This window comes from Lacerta agilis, chromosome 10, assembly GCF_009819535.1.
Source record: "Lacerta agilis isolate rLacAgi1 chromosome 10, rLacAgi1.pri, whole genome shotgun sequence".
Classification (NCBI taxonomy): domain Eukaryota; kingdom Metazoa; phylum Chordata; class Lepidosauria; order Squamata; family Lacertidae; genus Lacerta; species Lacerta agilis.
Window position 1 is genome coordinate 45,243,315 of NC_046321.1, and position 19,253 is coordinate 45,262,567.

Here is a 19,253-nt window from a genome sequence, read left to right on the forward strand (position 1 = left end):
GCAAGAAGGCGGGGATTGTGATTAAAGTTGTAGAGCTGCTTGTTTATACTCCTGCACACCGTAGCAGGTTTTTAATGTCCGATTATTTAACATTATAGTACACTTCAAGTCAAATCTAATTCAAAATGCAAGGCATACATATTTCTTCCTGATAGGCTAGGGATACGCGCCAATTCTGATTAAAACTTGCGGGTTTCCCTTCAGCAATTTAGTTTTCATCTGTTATTTTACCAGAACTATGTGCTTGCAAGATGATAAGAGAATGGAAAAGGCTGACAGTAGTAAGTGAAACAGCAACATGTAATGCTTCATTCAAGGCTATGGAATTTTGAATGCACCTTGGCAATATTCTCAAATATCATACACTATTGATGGCTCTTCAGCACTGTTCCTTGGCAGATCACTGTATAGTACATAGAACCCTTTGTGAAAATTAGTGTCTTCCTACATCACAGTTACACTTTTGGTAACTAATAACCCACACAGTAAAAATTGTGCTTCAGTTCATTTCAGAAAGGGCATTTTCATTAAGCACAAATTCATCCAGCCTTCCATTATGAAGTCTGGTATTAGCATCTAATGAACCTAAACATCATAATGTTTTCCTGGAAGGCAAAGGCAAATATTTCTATAGCAAATAATTAAATGGAAATATAGTCATACATCTTACACATATCTTTATTTTCTTCGCAAGTGAACTATTTCACCATTTTAGCATGGAAGGATTGGGAGTCCCAGGAGATTTCTCCTATGGTGTTTTCCTACAGTGATGTCTGCCATTATGTCCCACATGTTGCTTCCTAAAAGTGTAATGGTCCTGTTTTAAAGAGTGTAGAACTCTCCACTGCTGTCTCTAGGTCAATGGTTGTCAAAGGGTGTGGAGTACCACACTGATGTGGGAAGAGAGGATGGCAAGTGTGGCAGGAAGATTCAAGGGCAACCAAAATAACTTTTAAATATTTCAGTGTAGTATAGTATCAAAAATGGGGGGAGAAATGGGGAATCTGGAGCCTAATCTCGTTTATTGTGGAGTGATGTTAGTTCTTTTGAGTGTTTTTTTTTACTCACACCCCAATTTACATAATACACAATGGCAACAGAGATTTCTAACATTTTCTTATAAGCACTGTTACTCTGTCTGGAGTTCATGTGAAAGATATTTGTGCACATAGCAGCCACAATCTGGAAAGCTGTATGCGCAGATGGGTCCCTTTGTTAGTTCACAAAGGCCAGGTATTGTGAGCAGATTCCCTTCCATTTTGGGCAATTGGAAAATCCCAGCTGTGGCCGTAGCGCTTGCACACTGGATCTCAGCCATTCTGTTTCTGAAGCATTTATCCCGTGGCAGTGAATTGCAGTTGTTGCATTAAGAGACAAAACAAGAGGTGTATCGCAGAGGCAGAAGTTTCATTTTGTTGTGTGTGCGAGAGAGAAGGGGGTAGATTCTTGCTTAACTCCATTGATATTTCTAGCCATTATTTACAGGTTAGTTTCAGCTACCTGGAAGTAAATGCAGACTTTCCTCTTTGGCATGCTAAAGCATAAAAGACACCTGAAATTATGTGTCTAGAATAATGCAGGTTGGGCCCCTCAATGGAACCAAACAAAGCAGCCCAAATGCGCATGAAATATGGGAGTGTGTCAGTGACGGGGACAACCCTTAAGCAAAGTGAGGCAGCAGATTCCTCCTGTGCTACTCTACAGCTCTCAGGTAGGGGCAGGGAGATGCTCTCCCGCCACCAGCAACTTATGCACATGGAACAGATGAAGTGCCATCTTGTCTCCGGGCAGCAAAGCTGGACCCTGATCTGAGTCCTTATAGATTTCTGTATGAAGGTGAATAGTGGGGGGAGGGGCACATGATACTATAATTTAATTAAGCTTTTTTTGGTTATTTATTAATTTAATTGCAAACAGTGCAGTGATTGCAGATAATGTCATCAGTGCAGTTACATTGCATTCCACCAACAGCTAATGGTAGCTGACAGCACCCATATTGACCCTTAAGTAGTTCTCATTCAGTTGCATCCAACATCGCGCAAATGTATTTCTTTTCATCCAGAGTGGGATTTCCTCTTTCTTCCTGCCCCTGTGTACTCCTCACATCTTCAGAGCAGATATTGGGGGTGCAAGGGGAGAAGAGAGGAAAGAGAAGTCCTATTACAGCTGTGAAAATCTGTTCTGCTAGCAGCTGGTGGGCAGCCACAATTGGGTATCACTCACTGAGCTCAATGGGTAATACTCCCAGGTAAGTATAGGGTTACTACTCAGATCCATTTATTTAGGCAGATATTTAACTTTCCAGTTTTAAAAAATTGGGGACTGTTTTATCAACTGCTTCTGACTGTACTTATTATTGTTGTATTTGGGTTTTTTCATTTCATTTTAATATAGTTGCAAGCCACCCTGAACATAGTGTGTACAGTGGAAGGACAGGATATAAATTTTCAGAAATTCATTCCATTGCTTTCACTGGGACTTATCCATGACTAACGCTTGCTGGATTGAATCCTGAGTCCTCTGTCCTTGCAGAAAGAGTAACATTCATGTGGCCTTCCCCCCTCTAAATAAACGTTGTCTTCAAACAAACTTACATTTGTTCGTTGGTCAGAATTACTACAATTTAATAGGTTACTTGCTTGATTTACTTCAATTTAAAGAATGTTGATCTGCTATGGGATAATTATATTGACAATATATTTCATTAACTTGGAACATTTCTCTTTTATTCTGTAAGAAAGGAGCTATATTTTTCTACAGCATTTAAAGACACTTTATCTTTTTCTTAAAAGCAAAATGCTATGCCACTAATCCCAGTTTTTGTCTCATACAACTCATTCTAGTGCCTGACATGTGTTTGTTTCTTAGGCCAACGTGTAAAACCCTTCAAGAACAAGGAGATTTCTGCTGTGCCTGGTGACAATTTTTGTTTATTCCACACACACAACACACAATATTCTGGCTCCACGTTTGGGGCAATAGTTGTCATGAATCCAACTATTGGTCGGATTCTCAGGAAGGGCCAGAAGGTTCGTTGAAGAGTAAAGAGTCAAAACCTCTCCCGAAAGATGTTCCAGCCTTGCTTTGTTACTCACAGAGCAGCAGGTGTGTACAAATACAGGTTTTCATAGTTGTAGCAGTATTTAATGTATTGTACTGTTTCTCAAGCTCAGAGAGCACCATTTAATCACAACATTACCATTAGAAAAATTAAACATTTTTTTTGCAAAGTATTATGGGGCTGTTTGTATGGACAATAGGTTTAAAAATAGCATCGTAGACTCATTATTCACTACCTTAGCCACATCCTTTGTGTATTTGTGTCCTCATGTCTCTGGTCAAAAAAGTGTGGCTTTTGCAGAGCTTTATGTTATCCCCCAGTGAAGCCTTGTTTCCATCAGTGTTCTGTAATAAACCTGTACTGCAGGCACCTAAACACAGGATTACCATCCTAAATGTACAAAAAAACATTAAAAAATATAGCACAACATATTCCAATATTTAAATCCCAATAATATTGAAAGCATGATGTTCTCAATCTCCCTGGATTATCCTGGCCTATAAGGATAAAAGCCAAAGCAAAAACATGTTTTTTTAAAAAGTGTATTATGGTAAATGCTGCAATTACAATGATACATGATAGATTGAAATAAGAAATGTAACTTTTGTAACTTGATTATTTTTCAGGTTTAGGCTTTAGGCTTTAACAGTGGTACCTTGGTTCCCAAACGCCTCCGTTGTTGTACGATTCAGTTCTCAAATGCTGAAAACCCGGAAGTAAATGCTTCTGTTTTCAAACATTTTTCGGAACCTGGACGTGCGACGCAGCTTCCGCTGAGTGCAAGAAGCTCTTGCAACCAATGGGAAGCCACACCTCGGTTTTTGAACGTTTCGGAAGCCGAACGGGCTTCCGGAACAGATTACGTTCGAGAACCAACACTGTACATATTAAATCATTAGACCAATGTAAAATTCCATCCACTGTAGCCAGAAATATAGCATATTCCAAAACAGTGTTTAGCAGTCAACAAAGGCTTTCACAAACAGGTATTGAAAACTCATAATAATCTGTGCCAACCTTGTTTCAGAGAGGAATTCCATAGAGCTCTACAGTAAAGGACTTCTCTCAGGTTGCTACATACTATGTCTCAGCAAATGCTGGCTCCACCAGGAGAATCTCCTCTAATTATCTTAGCAGACAGTCAGTTATATTTGGGAGCAGGTGTCCCTTTGGATATCTAGACTTGCAGAGCTGCACAGAGTTTGATATGTAAGCATGTGCACCTTAAATTTGGCTTAGTATCAAATTGGCAGCCAGTCTGAGGAGGATTGCCCTCGTTGTTGTTGTTGTTATTTATTAATTTTTTAATACCTGGCCATTTTCCCTGACAGGGACTCAAGGCGGCTTACAGATAAAAATAACAACAGTTACCAAACAATAGCCCATGTCTTCCTTAACTGCAACTTTACCTACAGGTTTAGAATTCTGTTTGTCTTTCATCAGATTTATATCCATGCTCATCTGTTATTTGTTCACTTGTTTTCAAATTTATTGGATAAGTGACAGTCGGGTCAATAGAATGTGCATATATATTTACTGGATTTACATATCTTCCCACTTTTACTTCTTGTATATTTTTGACATTTTGGGTTTTAATCTCAAGTGTTTCTAAATCTAGGACAAACAACGAGGAGCACAGGAAACTTTTGGTCAATCCGAAAGAAGAGGGAGACATAAAGGCAAAATAAGAAAAGCATGTCATAGCAAACAGGGCACCCAACAACTGACATCGCAGTGTACATTGTTATGAAGCTATACCTGCAGCTTTTAGTTTATAATGCACTTATGTCTCATAAGGAACTTTGTGTGTCCCAGTCAGTACCAGACACTGAGCCAAAAAACACCTCTCTGCCTTTTATGCTTTTGGTTGCAACCCTTTAACTTGTTCATAAACGAACAAGAGTTGAGGTGAGCAGTAAGGTGACATGTTTGCTGATAACACCGAATAATTTGGGATTGTTAAAGCAAAAAGGGATAGCAGCGAGCTCCGAAAGATTCTCTCCAGGCTGAGTAAGGAACATTAAAATGGCAAGTGCAATTGTGTGTTGGCAAGTATAACGTGATGCAAATAGGCCACACATGCAGATGGCATCTGTGACAGACTAGAAAGGGATCTTTCCGTTGCAGTAGATGAAAACATCAACCCAATGCTTGACTGCTGTGACGAAGGCAAACTCCATGTTAAGGATCCTTAGGAAAGAGATGGTTATCTTATAGCTTTGGCCACCTGTTATCAATAATACCCATAGATTAAAATATCTTTTATTTGGTTTTCTGCCTATTTAAGAGCTTTAATTGGCTCATGCTATTGGTTTACAAGTACAAGTACAAGTACAAGTACAAATCCTTTATTCGACCGATAGTCAGAAAGAATAAAAACATTTCTCAATACAAAATTATAGAACTAAAAACATCAGAGGGATACACAATTAAAAATAGGACAGCACTAGTAAACCTCATACAGATAACCTACATCGAGACATTCGATTTTGCGCTTCCGACACTTGAGCGCCAGGAAGAGGAATTTAGCCACAGATAAGGCTATTTTCCCAGTGGGCTTATTCAGCAGATATGCTACCTGCCTTTCTCTTAATCGAGAGCTAAACTGGGATAAATATGGGGCTATAAGATACTGCCTTAAATCATTATAAAAGGGACAACTCAGTAGAATGTGTTCTGTAGATTCTACCTCTCCTAAAGCACAATGGCACGTTCTCTGATCATATGGAACTCCTCTAAATCTTCCCCTCAAAACCGCCGAATCAAGAACGTTCAGTCTGGCCACAGTGAGAAGCCTGCGATATTCCACATAGTGGATATCTGCCAGGTAACGGGCTGGTGCAGCCCGATACACCTGCTCCCCCAGAAACATCCCAGGTTTCACGCGGGCTATGTCCTCGTGTCTGGCGATATCCCCCAATCTCTGAGCAATCACCGCTTTAGCATGCCTATAAATCATGGACTCTATATAAAGGGAGGACAGTCCGCACTTCTGCACTTCCTCCACCACCTCCGCTTCCCATGGTGATTTAAAATTATCCTTCAGAATCAGGGGGGCCAAACCCACCGGTCTAAAGCATAACTTGAGCCATAGCCATAATTTTGCCTTCAGGACCACATACTTAAAGGCTTGGCAGCCGGTCTCTAGTCTCATGACCGCACCCGCAACGGAAGGGGGGATCCTGAGAATGGCCCTAAGGAATTGCGACTGGATAGATTCCAATCTTTCAAAATCTCTACGTGAACCCAAAGCAATGCCCACCAGTAGTAGTGGAAGGACTTTCATTTGGAAGAGTCTCAGGGCAACTTCCACTGTTTGTGCCTGTTTCTTGGCATACAGGGATCTAATCAGCAAAGCTATTGGTTTACAGTTTTTAAATAATTTGAATGGGCGAGAGGAAAATTCAGTAGTTAACAACAACATTAAAAAGACAGTCCTTCTTTCAAAATCAAGTTTTACTTATCTCTTTGACGTTAAACGGACTTCCCTTCGAAGTTAAAGGGATTAACCTGCCAGGAAGCTAGGTCAGTTGCATTGAACCGCTCTGTTCCTAGTTAATAACAAGAGAAGCTTGAGTTGACCTACATGAAGAAATTGAGGCAGGAATCAGTGAAGATGGAAACGCCAGGCCAGGGCTGTTACTGTTTGTGGCAATAAGTAGAAAAGACACAAAACAAGAAGCACTGGGCACATAGAGCTCGCATAAATAGTGCTTAAACTGTAGGTTATGGACAACTCCAAATTTGTGTGTCACATATGTTTTTGAGTGTTTAGGGAGGCTTTTAATGTTGTTGCATTTTAATGTTCTATTGGAAGCCTCCCAGAGTGGCTGGGGAAATCCAGCCGGATGGGCGGGGTATAAATAACAAATTATTATTATTATTATTATTATTATTATTATTATTATTATTATTATTATTTAGATTATTGCAATTATCACATGATAGCCTAGCTATCTGGAACTTCTGTTATAAGACTCTTTTCAGCAAGACAGTACATTTGTGGGAAACTCTTTGGCCATTCAGCCTTGTGAATTGGATGTCAGCTGCTCATCTGAATCCACCCTAGTCTGTAAGAAATAATAAGCATCAACTGATAGCACCACAAGACATAAATGGTTTAGACATTAAATTGCTGCTAGGCCACTTGGAAAGCTACTGAAAGTAAAAATGTTCAGGGCACTCGGTGACAGGCAGCGACATCTGCATTTACTTCAAACAGCTAATTGCGTAACATGATTTTACAGAAGTACAGAATATTGTTTTTACCCATGAGGATGAAACACTTAGCAAATCAGAAATAAATTCTGAGTTGCAGGACTGCAGTTTATTTGCTTTGCTTTACTTGCAGTTCATATAATGTCAATTGTTTACAATAATGTTGAAGATGACAAGAAAAAGGCACAGTACATTTGCACTGATTTTATAATACAGTATTACTATTCTGGGATTGTTAACTCCAAATATATGTTGGAAATGAATCGAGTCCTTCTCCTCCTCCTCCTCCTCCTCCTCCTCCTCCTCCTCCTCCTCCTCCTCCTCCTCCTTCTCCTCCTTCATGAAACACCTTATAAATAAGATTCATGGGGAAATGTAATAATTTGGGACTTGTTTTCTGACCTTTAAGCCACTAATGTCTGTTACTGGGTAAAGAACTTCATGTTCACCTAGGCTTTTTAAATAACTGATGGAGTCAGTTATTCTCACAATTTTTCAGTCTGTGCTTTAACTTGTAAGAGTGGTATTTATGCTGCTTTTGATTTATTTGGTTTTTTATCTTCTGTATATTCTAATTGTTTTCTTATTTATTGCCAACCACACTAAGAACTTTATGTTATGCCACCAGTCAATCAGTCTTTGTTTCCATCATGTTTCCAAACTTATTTCTGCAGCCGTGGAAGTATTCATACCAGGATGTTCCACATTTTGAATTTTTTACATGGAAGTTTAATAGAAAATATAATGACAACAAAAAACAAGATGATGAATGATGCCCAAACCAATAAGGTGTTTTTTTCTCATTATGCACAACTGTGAACTATGTTACCACAATCTCCTTTGCTTACACAAATCACATACTGTTGATGATTTGACGAAAACATACAGCACAGTTTCCAAAATCCTTATAACAAGTGCCTTCCCATCTGTTCAAAAATGTGCTTCCAGACAAACTCTGCTTTCCACGAAGTGCAGAAATCATAAACTATCTCCATTCCACTTGCCTGGCTGTAGAAGTCTACTGTAATCTAATACAATAGTCACACAGGAGACTTGATGATATTATTTGTTTTCAGGCCCTGCATATATGTGTCACACTCAGGAGAGGCATTTCCCATTCCTTCCCATGTAGGAGGGAATATCTCTTCTAATGTGGCATTTATAATCATTTTATAAGCATTTATGGTAAAAAAATTTTTTTTTAAAATATATACAATATTTATTTATTTATTAGATTTATTTCCTGCCCTTCACCAGAATACCCCGGGAATGGCTCAGTTGGAAGAGCATGATAGTCTTAATCTCAGGGTTGTGGGTTTGAACCCCACATTGGGTAAAATATTCCTGTATTGCAGGGGGTTGGACTAGATGACCCTCGTGGTCCCTTCCAACTCTACAATTCTATGAATAAACAGTTATTTTAAAAACCCCAGATATAACTACTGTATTACAATTATCAAACAAGTAAACCTTCAAAATAGAACAGAACATGAAAAAAAGAAATGAAGAGTAAGAAATAATAAGAAAAAAATTGACAAAACTTAAAACTTATGGGGGGTATGGTATAAAGGGGAGAGCACAAGAACATGCTTACTACACAAAAAGGTGTTGGACAGGAGGAGAATGAAATGCCCTTACATTACCTTTCCTTGCTAAACTCCCCGGTTTTAAGGAATTTTCTCACTGCTGTGCCCATTTCCACTATGAGAGGGCAATGGTGGTAGCAGGGGTGGGGGAAGCTGCTTAAAAACAGTCTTTGTAAAATTGTGGAGTCCACTACACCCACCATTTGTGTGACAAGTATATGACCAGTCCCCCTTTATATATGACATAGAGGCACACACATGCTTGAGATACATGTGGCTGCAAGTTTGGCCTTTACTTAAATACATACAAAGGGTTTGATCCAGGACTGTCCTTCTGTAAGCAGAAAGGCATTTCCTGAGTCAGTGCAACAGCTTTATGTTAGAAAACAGAACTGAAACCCAGCAGTGTGCTTCTGTTAGTATAAAGCAGCACATAATTCTGTTGCAGAAATGGTATTGCTCAGTGTCTCAAGATGCATGCTCGTACCAAGTTTGTGCTCTGCAAAATCTCCCACTTGCTCTTGCGCAAGTTCTCATATCAGAGCCAACACCATATTTCTGGATCCAGCACACTGTTAAAAAATAAAACTCTATGTGATGTTGTTGTTCAGTCGTGTCCGACTCTTCATGACCCCATGGACCAGAGCACCCCAGGCACGCCTATCTTTCACTGCCTCCCGCAGTTTGGCCAAACTCATGCTAGTCACTTCGAGAACACTGTCCAACCATCTCATGCTCTGTCATCCCCTTCTCCTTGTGCCCTCCATCTTTCCCAACATCAGGGTCTTTTCCAGGGAGTCTTCTCTTCTCAAGAGGTGGCCAAAGTACTGGAGCCTCAACTTCAGGATCTGCCCTTCCAGTGAGCACTCAGGGCTGATTTCTTTAAGAATGGATAGGTTTGATCTTCTTGCAGTCTATGGGACTCTCAAGAGTCTCCTCCAGCACCATAATTCAAAAGCATCAATTCTTTGGCGATCAGCCTTCTTTATGGTCCAGCTCTCACTTCCGTACATTACTACTGGGGAAACCATAGCTTTAACTATATGGACCTTTGTCGGCAAGGTGATGTCTTTAAGAATGGATAGGTTTGATCTTGCAGTCCATGGGACTCTCAAGAGTCTCCTCCAGCACCATAATTCAAAAGCATCAATTTTTCGGCGATCGGCCTTCTTTATGGTCCAGCTCTCACTTCCATACATTACTACTGGGAAAACCATAGCTTTAACTATACGGACCTTTGTCGGCACCCTTTGATTTAAAAAGCCCTTTGCAAAAGTGTTCTAGCTCATGCTTCTCCATGCAAAGTGTACCTGGTTCATTCCCTGCCATCTCTCGGTGGAACAGACTCCTGTTTGAAACCCTGGAGATCTGCTTCCGGTCAGCATAGTTGAAACTGAGCTAAATGGAGGAATAGCCTGACTTGATATAAGGCAGTATTCAGTCTTTCTGTACCATGCTCCACTTGTGCTTTGGAATAATGACGTGCGCACACCTGCAACACATCTGGGCATCACTTCACCCATTCTACCTTAACTTGGTCTTGGGAATGATTTGGAGAAATCATTTTGGAGTACTTGGCAGTCCCTCTTTCTTACATCCCTGAAGTTTGGTGTCATCAGTGGCCACTTCAACTCTCATTTATAAACAAGTAGGAATGCTCAAGTCCAAATAATGGTCCTTGGCAGAAGCTCCTTCATACACCCCTCTGCTGAATGTCTGGGAAACCTTTTTGGCATAGCAGGCTAGATTTTCATCACCCTATGGGGCAACTTTGGCAGATGGGTGGCGTTGTTCAGTAAAAGCTAGAGGGACACATATTAGCCATTTTTCTAACATCAGAACAGATTCTTCTTCATTCACACACTTCCTGTTTCTGAGCAATAGACACCAACGAAGAAATAAGAAAGGCCCTCTCATTTGCTGCTACATTAATGCAACGCCAGCAAAATCCTGTGTTGAGGATTTTACCTAGTGGTGCAGCTTATTATGTTCCTATATGTCTTTGTATCAGAAAGTCACCTGGCCATTTCGGTTGGCAATAAATATTGCTGCAAACATTTCTGAAATCATGGTCTTTCCAACAAGTGGCTCCTCTCCAGGTTTGTTAATTGTCTTACTTTAAATGTTGTGAGGATCCTATGCCCTTTTAAAATGTGTTTTTTGGGGGGTGGGGTGGGAGGTTATTGGGTTGTTGTTTTTATTTTGATTATGTATTTTGTGGTTTTATATTTTGATTTTATTCTGTGAACCGCCCTGAGACCTCTGGGTATAAAGAGGTATATAAATTCAATAAATAATAATAAAATTATATGTGCTATTCAATGCACCTAGCCCTAGCCATGATAACAGCATGTCCCTACCCAATATATAGAAAGCAGATTAGGGCTGTGTGTGTTGTGTGTCCAAGTACAGCATGGGTGAACTAAAAGAGCTAAGCTGAATCTTTCCCTCTACACTGACCTCTCCAAAGTTAGTCCCTCTGTGGGCGATTGCTTCATGTCACAGAGACTCAGGAGGAAAATTATTGGTGAAGTGCAATTTTGTAATGGAAATTGGAGATGGTAAAGAGTTTAGGTCCCTCCTCCCATGCTCTGTGCACACATGCTTTACTTTAAAATCTCTCTTCCCCACATCCTCCCCATGCTCGACAACAACCCAATTCTAATGCACAGGTCTATTTCCGTCATGTCTACTCTGGCTGCCAGTTTGGACCACTTCAGAAGTCGGCACAGTTTTGTAATGCAGTGGTTAATAGGCAGGTTTTATCCTTCAGAGGACCTTCTGAGTTATTCCTGTGGTAAGCGATGCCACGCGAGCCGAACATGTGCTCATCAAACTTCATCTGAGGTGTAAAATTCTTTTAGATTTAATTATCCATTGTTGTTTTAATATAAAAGTGGCGAGTTCACATGCAATTACGCTTGGCTCACAGCAGCCATTCACCAATTCAAATTAAAAAGTCTTGAAACAGCAGAGTAATTATACCGTAATTGCACAGTGAGCACAGAGAAAATGAAGAGAGCCTAATTCTTTGTATTTATAACATAACAACCTATGTGGGGGGAAAAGACATTAGCATAAAGGGAGCCATAACTCGCCAAGTATGAACAAATTAATTCAAATAAATATTTAGGGTGTTATATCCTTTTCCATCTGTAGTACTGAGCAACAGCAAAAGTTAATTTTCAGATGTATTAATAATTAACTGAAAAGTTGATTGGAATTGATTGGAACACATTTGGAACATTACTGTTCTCCTAGGATGTTTAAGATTGGCTTGGTGCTGCTGTCAAATTCTGTTTTTCTATTTTTATATATATAAAAAACCTGGCACAGGACTCTACCTTCCAGCTGCTCCGTTGCAAACCTTACACTCTTTCCAAAAAGGGAAGCTTCCTGTAAATAACATGGATGGATATTAGCTAAAATTTAACTGCATTTTTATGAAATTGACTTCCACATCTGAACAGTAATGTGTAAGTGGGTAGATGCCATTAACACTAATGGCTGGTGTGTGCTTCCCTTGTATTGGGATTTATATTCTCAGATAGTGGAAAATTTGGACTGTTCCAAGTATTACTCAGAGTAACGGCGTGTGACCTACAAGCATAAAATTAAGAAGGAGAAGGAGAAAGGACAGGTGGAGCAGCAGGAGTGCTGGCAACAGAAAACCATTAGAGGCTCCAGTGAAATAACAATAGTAATGATAATGGTGATAATAAGCAAACAACAATAAGCAAACGAAAATAAAATGCATCCAGTGAAGCATGAATTCATATTCTAAACAAACAGGGGTGGTGCTATATATATGTGATCATGCACCATGCATGGCTACATTGTGCAGCTGCACATGAATTATTTTGCTGGCACATTCTGAAGACGGAATTGAGAATTATTCTGCCTGCAGGGATACTAACATGCTATGTGAGTTGTATGACACATCCTTAACTGCAAAGCAGAGAGGAGTCTCTTTTCAAACTGGACTGTTTTATGGGCTTTTGCGGAGTCACCAAAGGATGATAAAAGCCTAAGGGTGACGCCAAATTTGACATTTCAAATTTCAGTTTGTTAACCCTACCCTTGCTAACCTCAAGCTGTTAGGTAAAGAAGGGGGAAATATTCACCCAGTCTTGCAAAAGACCGTGTTACATTTCTTTTGACTGCATAGAAAGCAAGATCCTGTATGGGCATCATGGTTTGGAAGAGAGTTCAAGCCCCCATCTGAAGTGCAAATGATAATTGCCTAGCCATAGCTATGATGATGAAGCATCAGCACAACACAGAAACAAAGGTGTTGATTAATTTGTGTCAGTTCAGCCAGTTTCACTGGTAGGGTTAAAAAATAATGACTGCATTAATGATTCTAAACCCTACATCTCAACAGTAGTTTTCAAAGTGTCTCCCAAGGTTGAAAATAAGGAGGTTGGGGAGGGGAACCCTAGCTCATAAAAGAAGTGTCACATCTAGTGTGAGGTACTTGTTCTGTTTAGAAGTTAAAATTATTTTATTATTTTGTCAGAGTAACCAGAAGTAAAATCACTAGCCAAGGCAATAAAGAGATATTGCTTTAGGAATCTCCTGTCAAATTATGGTGATGAGATGCAAGAGGGCAGGGCTCGTACACCTTCTATAATTCAAGGAACTGCTAACATTCTGCCTTCTACACAACTATTAAAAGTGCAGGACCAAAGTGCAGGATACCTGTCCACTTTTTCCTCCTGTCCTCCCTGTGTCAGATGCAAGCCATGCAGGGTATCCAAATCTGGTATTTAAATGTTCCTAAAAGCATTCTTGTTATCAATTATACAGATAATAGATGGCAAAAATGGCAAAACTCAAAAATCCATGTAGAAAACCAATTATCTGGCCAAGATCCTAGTTGATATAGCTTTGGTGGTAGACAACGTGGATTTCATGCAGGAGATTCTGGCTTCAAACTATGGTTTCTCAAGGTAAAAAGAGTATGGGGTCTGAGAAAAATCCCTTCTTCTGGCCTTGAAGATCTGTTGCTAGTCACAGCAGACCATAATAGGTTAGTCTGGCGCAGTGTAAGGCCCTTAGTTATGTCTACTGCTTTTCTTTGCCTACCTCCTTTGCATAAAACCTAAGCTTGTTTTCTCCTGCTCTGGAGGGTAGGACTTGAACCAATGGCTTGAAGTTACAAGAATCAGCATAGCTATGCTGTGTATGTGTACACATGTACACACACACACACACACACACACACACATTTCAGTTTTCTTTGTGCTCCTACTCTCCAGAGTTGATAAAAGATTCCTATGCAGATGGTTTTGCTGAAGGAAAAGGAATGTTTCATCATTAAGGAGCAAGGCCCTTCAAAATCAGATGTATCCCTTGATGAACTGTTACCATGGTCAGTCCAGTGAGTCAGCCCACCAGAGAAAGGAGTGCATTGTTTAATGAAGTTTAATACAAAAAAGCAACATGATTATTAATTGCATCCACTGATGCAGCAGAAAGAGTCCTTAAAGATGTTCTCTTTGATATGACAGCGATCTTGTTTTCTTTCCTCTTCATGTTTTAAATGCAAGTCAGGCATAGGAAAAAATCCAATTACTGTGAAATTTTCTGTCTTATGCATTCTTTCTATGTGATCCTTTTATTTTTATGTTGGCTTGGATGAAAGTGCTCCAGTGAAGTTTTGAGAGGTCCTTTATGTACAAGGGATTGGAGGATGAATATATCTTATGTACAGAAATGTCCCATCCCCCACCTCTACTGTTGCTGCTTCTGTCTCCCACCAAATTATTTCTGCTTTTTCACTTGAGTTTAAGACAGCAAAGATTGAGAAATACATTTTGAAAATTGCTCAAATTCTCAGCAATAGGTTTGTTTCCAAAGCAGAACCGGTTTAATTCATTCTTCCTGTGGTTGCTGCTGCTGCTATTTTTTAAAAGCGCTCCCGAAAACTTTCTTCTGAAGTTATGGCTCCAACCAAGAGGTGACAATCCCCATGAGAACTTTCTTTTTTAAAGTACGCCCAAGTTCTCCCAAAACAAGATACTTCTCTGGTTTCGGTAGAATCACAGAAATGGCCTTTAAAGTAGCAACATGGGTTCATTATTTGGGGAGGGGAGCAGCTTTGCGGAAATGCTGGTCAGGGGTTGTTATTTAGGTGTCATGATGAGTAGTCCTAATATCTTATTTAAGGAGTATCATGCACTTTTCATTATTTAGCATTATCTGCAAACTACTAATTAGGCTTTCTATGTGTTCTGCTTTTAGAAAAAAAGCCTCAAATTTGTTTTACAGCCAGAGTCCTTCAGTTTTAGAGAGAAATGTTCCAGCTACTACTATGTTGTGGAGAGCCACTTGGATTTACTATCTCACCAATTGCTTTTAAACTCCTGTAGGATCTACCTTCCTATAGCTTAATACTTTTTTAAAAAAAACTCTAACCCTTTTATTTTTTTCACCACTACCATTTAATTCCAACTTGGTTTTTTAGCCATCTTTTATCACACACAGTAGCCAGATCCAGGCACGGGATGAAAAGAGACTTATTTCAAACAAATGTGTTATTAAAGTTTATTACATTTATTATTTACTACATGTGACAGAATGAAATGCAGTAGTACATGTACACACATACATTAGTCATCTAACAATATTTGGCTTTATAATTGCTTAAATCTGTCACAGTTACTCTATAAGACTTTGCCTCAAAGGAGAGAGCCCTGGTTTTCACCCCTGTGAAAAGCTAATAGTCAATTTCCCCCTTTTGTTCCTCTCCAAAGTTCACTCAGAGGCACTGCTGCTGTCTTCCTGATAGATTTGCCTCAGCTGCTCTCTGAAGTCTTCCTTCTGGTCAGATATTTGAAGACCGGGACTCTTCCACAAAGATGCCATAGTGGCCTTCCCTGGTGTTGTGCTGCAGCCAACTTCCTGCTGCTACCACTTTACCCAGACACAATCCTCTCTTGGCTGGCTTCTCTCGACTTACGCCTCCTCTGATTCCTAGGCTTACCTTCTGCCTCTTCCCAGTCCCTTAAATGACTGACCAACTGACCCCCCCCCCAACAGTGGACCTGCCCTAATTTTCATCCCTGGCAGAACTCTCCCAGCAAACATCTCCTTGGAAATCTGAATCCTATAACTAAGGGCCGATGGTTTTGAATAATTAGCCCCTATCACGACTGATACTTTCCATTTCTCCTGACCAATATAAAATATAGATGTTGCTGTTAACTGTCATAAACACCTCTTTTGAAACTAACTGCATAGCCGCTTCTGGGCAGAGAACTGAAGCACCATATACTGTATTGTATCTCATCCTGACTTCAGTCAGCAGTGAACAGTCCATTTCCTCTCACTATGTAAGCCATTCCCCCACAGGATGGAGTACAGTCATACCTTGGATCCCGAACTCAGAGGTTTTGGCTCCTGAACGCTGCAAACCCGGAAGTGAGTGTTCCGGTTTGCGAACATTCTTTGGAACCCAAATGTCCGATGGGGCTTTTGTGGCTTCTGATTGGCTGCAGGAGCTTCCTGCAGCCAATCAGAAGCCACGCTTTGGTTTCCGAACATTTTGGAAGTTGAATGGACTTCCGGAACAGATTCCATTAGACTTCCAAGGTACGACTGTACTTTATGTGACTGGGGAATACCAGATATCACCACAAGAGGGTGTACTCAAATGGAGATCTTGTGACTTTCCCTTCTTAGTATGGAACAGTCAGGTCTAGCTCAAAGCCACATTTCCCTATTAACAGTTGAGGTAACCTGTTTTTATCATTCATTTCCATTTTGACTTAAGCTTGGTTACAATAGGATCCAGCCAAGTAGTTCATTTTGTCACACACAAACCTAATTGCAGTTCTGTTGCTATGTGCATGTTTAGAAATGCCTTCTCCACAGAGGGGCTTAGTAAATGGATTTGTGCCATTATAAACCTAATGTTCAACATACCTCAATTTGATATTTTCTTCTCTTTATATTCTTTTGTTTTTACAGGTAACTCGATAGCAAAAGACAAATCAGATCAAACTCGAGGCTGATAACATTAAATACAGCCAAGTAGGAAGTTTTAATATCCAACTTAACAATCCTCGAGGTCAGGCTTGAGACTGCTGGGGCATACTAATTATTTCAAGGAGAACATTCGCTGTAATCAGCAGCCACTTGAGATCAAAATGGCTGGAAAGTCACACACACAAGATTTCGACGGAGTGAACTGTGTACATTTGTAAAAATAGCAAAAACATGAAGGGATATTCGGCCGAAGAAGTGATGCTTAAAGGACGCCGAAGAAATAGCAATGCTTTGGATCCTTGCATTGAGACTTGTGACATTTCACCTCGATGAAAGCAGTATACTTTGAAATGTACTGATCCATTTCCTCTGAAACTTTCCTGGTCCTCCATGCAAATTATTGGTGGGACTGCGCACTGCTGTAATCAAACCACTGTTCCAGAAATTGTCCTCTGACACAGCACAGTTTTAGACACTTTTAATTTGTATTCTAATCCTGAAGCTCCAAGGCTACATATTTCAACATGTCGAAGTTGCTTTTCTTATATGAATGGAAATACTATATATCCATCGTTAATCATTATTGTTGGCAAGTAGTAGTTATCTGAATACGTCATCCATAAACGAATGTATCATTAATCAGACATGTTTCCCTAAGACTAACCAACTACTGCAATTCCTTTCAGATGAATAAAGGGTGATCGAGACAGAATGTTCAAGCCCTTCCAATAACATGCTGTTAAAATAATCAGTTCCGTATAATTTCAAGAAGATGGGTATTTTTTGCATACACTTTGTTTTATTATCATTAGGTCCTACAAAGATTATGGTAAAGAATAAATGGCACTAGCTAGTCCCTTCATGAAAATAGACAGGGGTGCATGTTAATTTTTCCATTCTGAGGTTCAATGGTATTCATTAAAATACGTCTTTTTGGTTTTTGGTTTTTGTTGCTTGAAAAAAATATTACTATCTGGATGCTTAAGTAGATGTCTGTTTCTTGATAGGATGAAATAGGTTTCTTCAAATCTGGAATCCATTGAAGATTTCCTTGGCCACTCCAGGTACATTGGGTTCATTCTGTAGTTATTTTGTTAAACCAGAAGTTCTTTTTCTATCTCCTATTTCAGTATCTATTTTTTAATCTTGGTGATCTACTGTTTCATGAAAAATCTTAATGTTTAAATGCCTTAAGCAGCTGTAAACTTTTTTTTCTAAGTTATTACAGAATGTATAATTTTATATTCCGTTTAATATATTTACCATGCTATGTGGGAATATGAAGACAGAACAAATGGTTTCTTTTGCATTCCATACTGATGTTGCAAGTTGGCCTTAGAGAAGGCAAAGAGAGAAATTTTGTACTCCCATCTGTTTAGGGAGGTAATAGGAAAACTACATAAACTCAATCCTAACAGAAAGAATTATGCCCAGAACCTCAAGTTGTTTCAAATGGTTACCAATATTTGGGAGAAAAGGAAACTCTTTCCCATTGTAACAAATATTTGGTGTGGCTAATTAGAAATAAATTGGGTTCTATGATGAATGAACACCCTGAGGTACTTTTTCCTGTCATATGATACAAGATTGTTCCACAACAATTTCATTACCTCTGCTGTATTACAGCACTGGATGAAAGAAAACGAATGATAGCTGAAAATTGATCTGAAATGTATAGTATATAATTCTGCTACAGAGTAATCAAAAATTTTGCAGAATGGGTATTCTTGTTAATTAAATTTTAATTAGGATAAATTGATTGTAGCATCAGTTAGTGGTCTTGATATTTTAACAGGATTAATATTGTATGGATTTGTTTTTAAAGGTATGTGTAATGGAGAAACACAGAATTAAAAAAAATATGATTAATTCCTTTGCTTGGGATAGTAAAAAGTATAAATGTGTAATTTTGTAGCAGTTATGAGTTTGGCTTTAATTTAGCCAAAAAATCTACAACATGCTTCTCAACATTTTCCCCCCTTTGTGTTTATTCTTAAAAACCAACACTGAAAATATTGTATTATATACAAGTGTAAGACATGCATATCAATAGGTGAAAAATAAATGGATTTTCGAATATACTGAACTGAGTTTTTGCAGTAGGTTAATGTTGTGATAACTGATAACCGGTGAATAAATTTGTGCTCTAAAACGAACATCTCAGAATGCATATGCAGTTGGAAGCTCTTTTATATATATTTAAAAGCCTCTTTAAAAATAGATAAGGGACATTTCAAGATACAGACTCCAGTCTAGGAATTCCTGTTCCCTTCTTAGCCGTCTTCCTTTTATGCCTTGCTGAGCACGTCACCGTGTTTTTCTTCCTGGTTATCATTTCAGCAAATAGAGGTAGTAACTTTGGTGGCAGAGGATAACTATAATATTATTAACATTAG

General features: G+C 39.2%; 1 protein-coding gene across 2 annotated transcripts in view; it reads left to right on the plus strand.

Moving 5' to 3' along the window:
- The window catches only part of TAFA2 (TAFA chemokine like family member 2), a 131,807-nt gene extending 112,864 nt beyond the window's left edge, over positions 1-18,943 (plus strand). Inside the window, exons 5-6 of one of the 2 annotated variants that reach the window (XR_004427430.1) lie at positions 2,869-3,105; positions 16,840-18,943. Coding sequence is in view for 1 of the 2 variants with exons in the window: in XM_033161648.1 (XP_033017539.1) it covers positions 16,840-16,851 (12 nt within the window). In the remaining variant the exon portion in view is untranslated. The remainder of the gene's footprint in view (positions 1-2,868; positions 3,106-16,839) is intronic. The other variant, XM_033161648.1, reaches the window with a different exon arrangement.
- Positions 18,944-19,253: the final 310 nt, after the last annotated feature.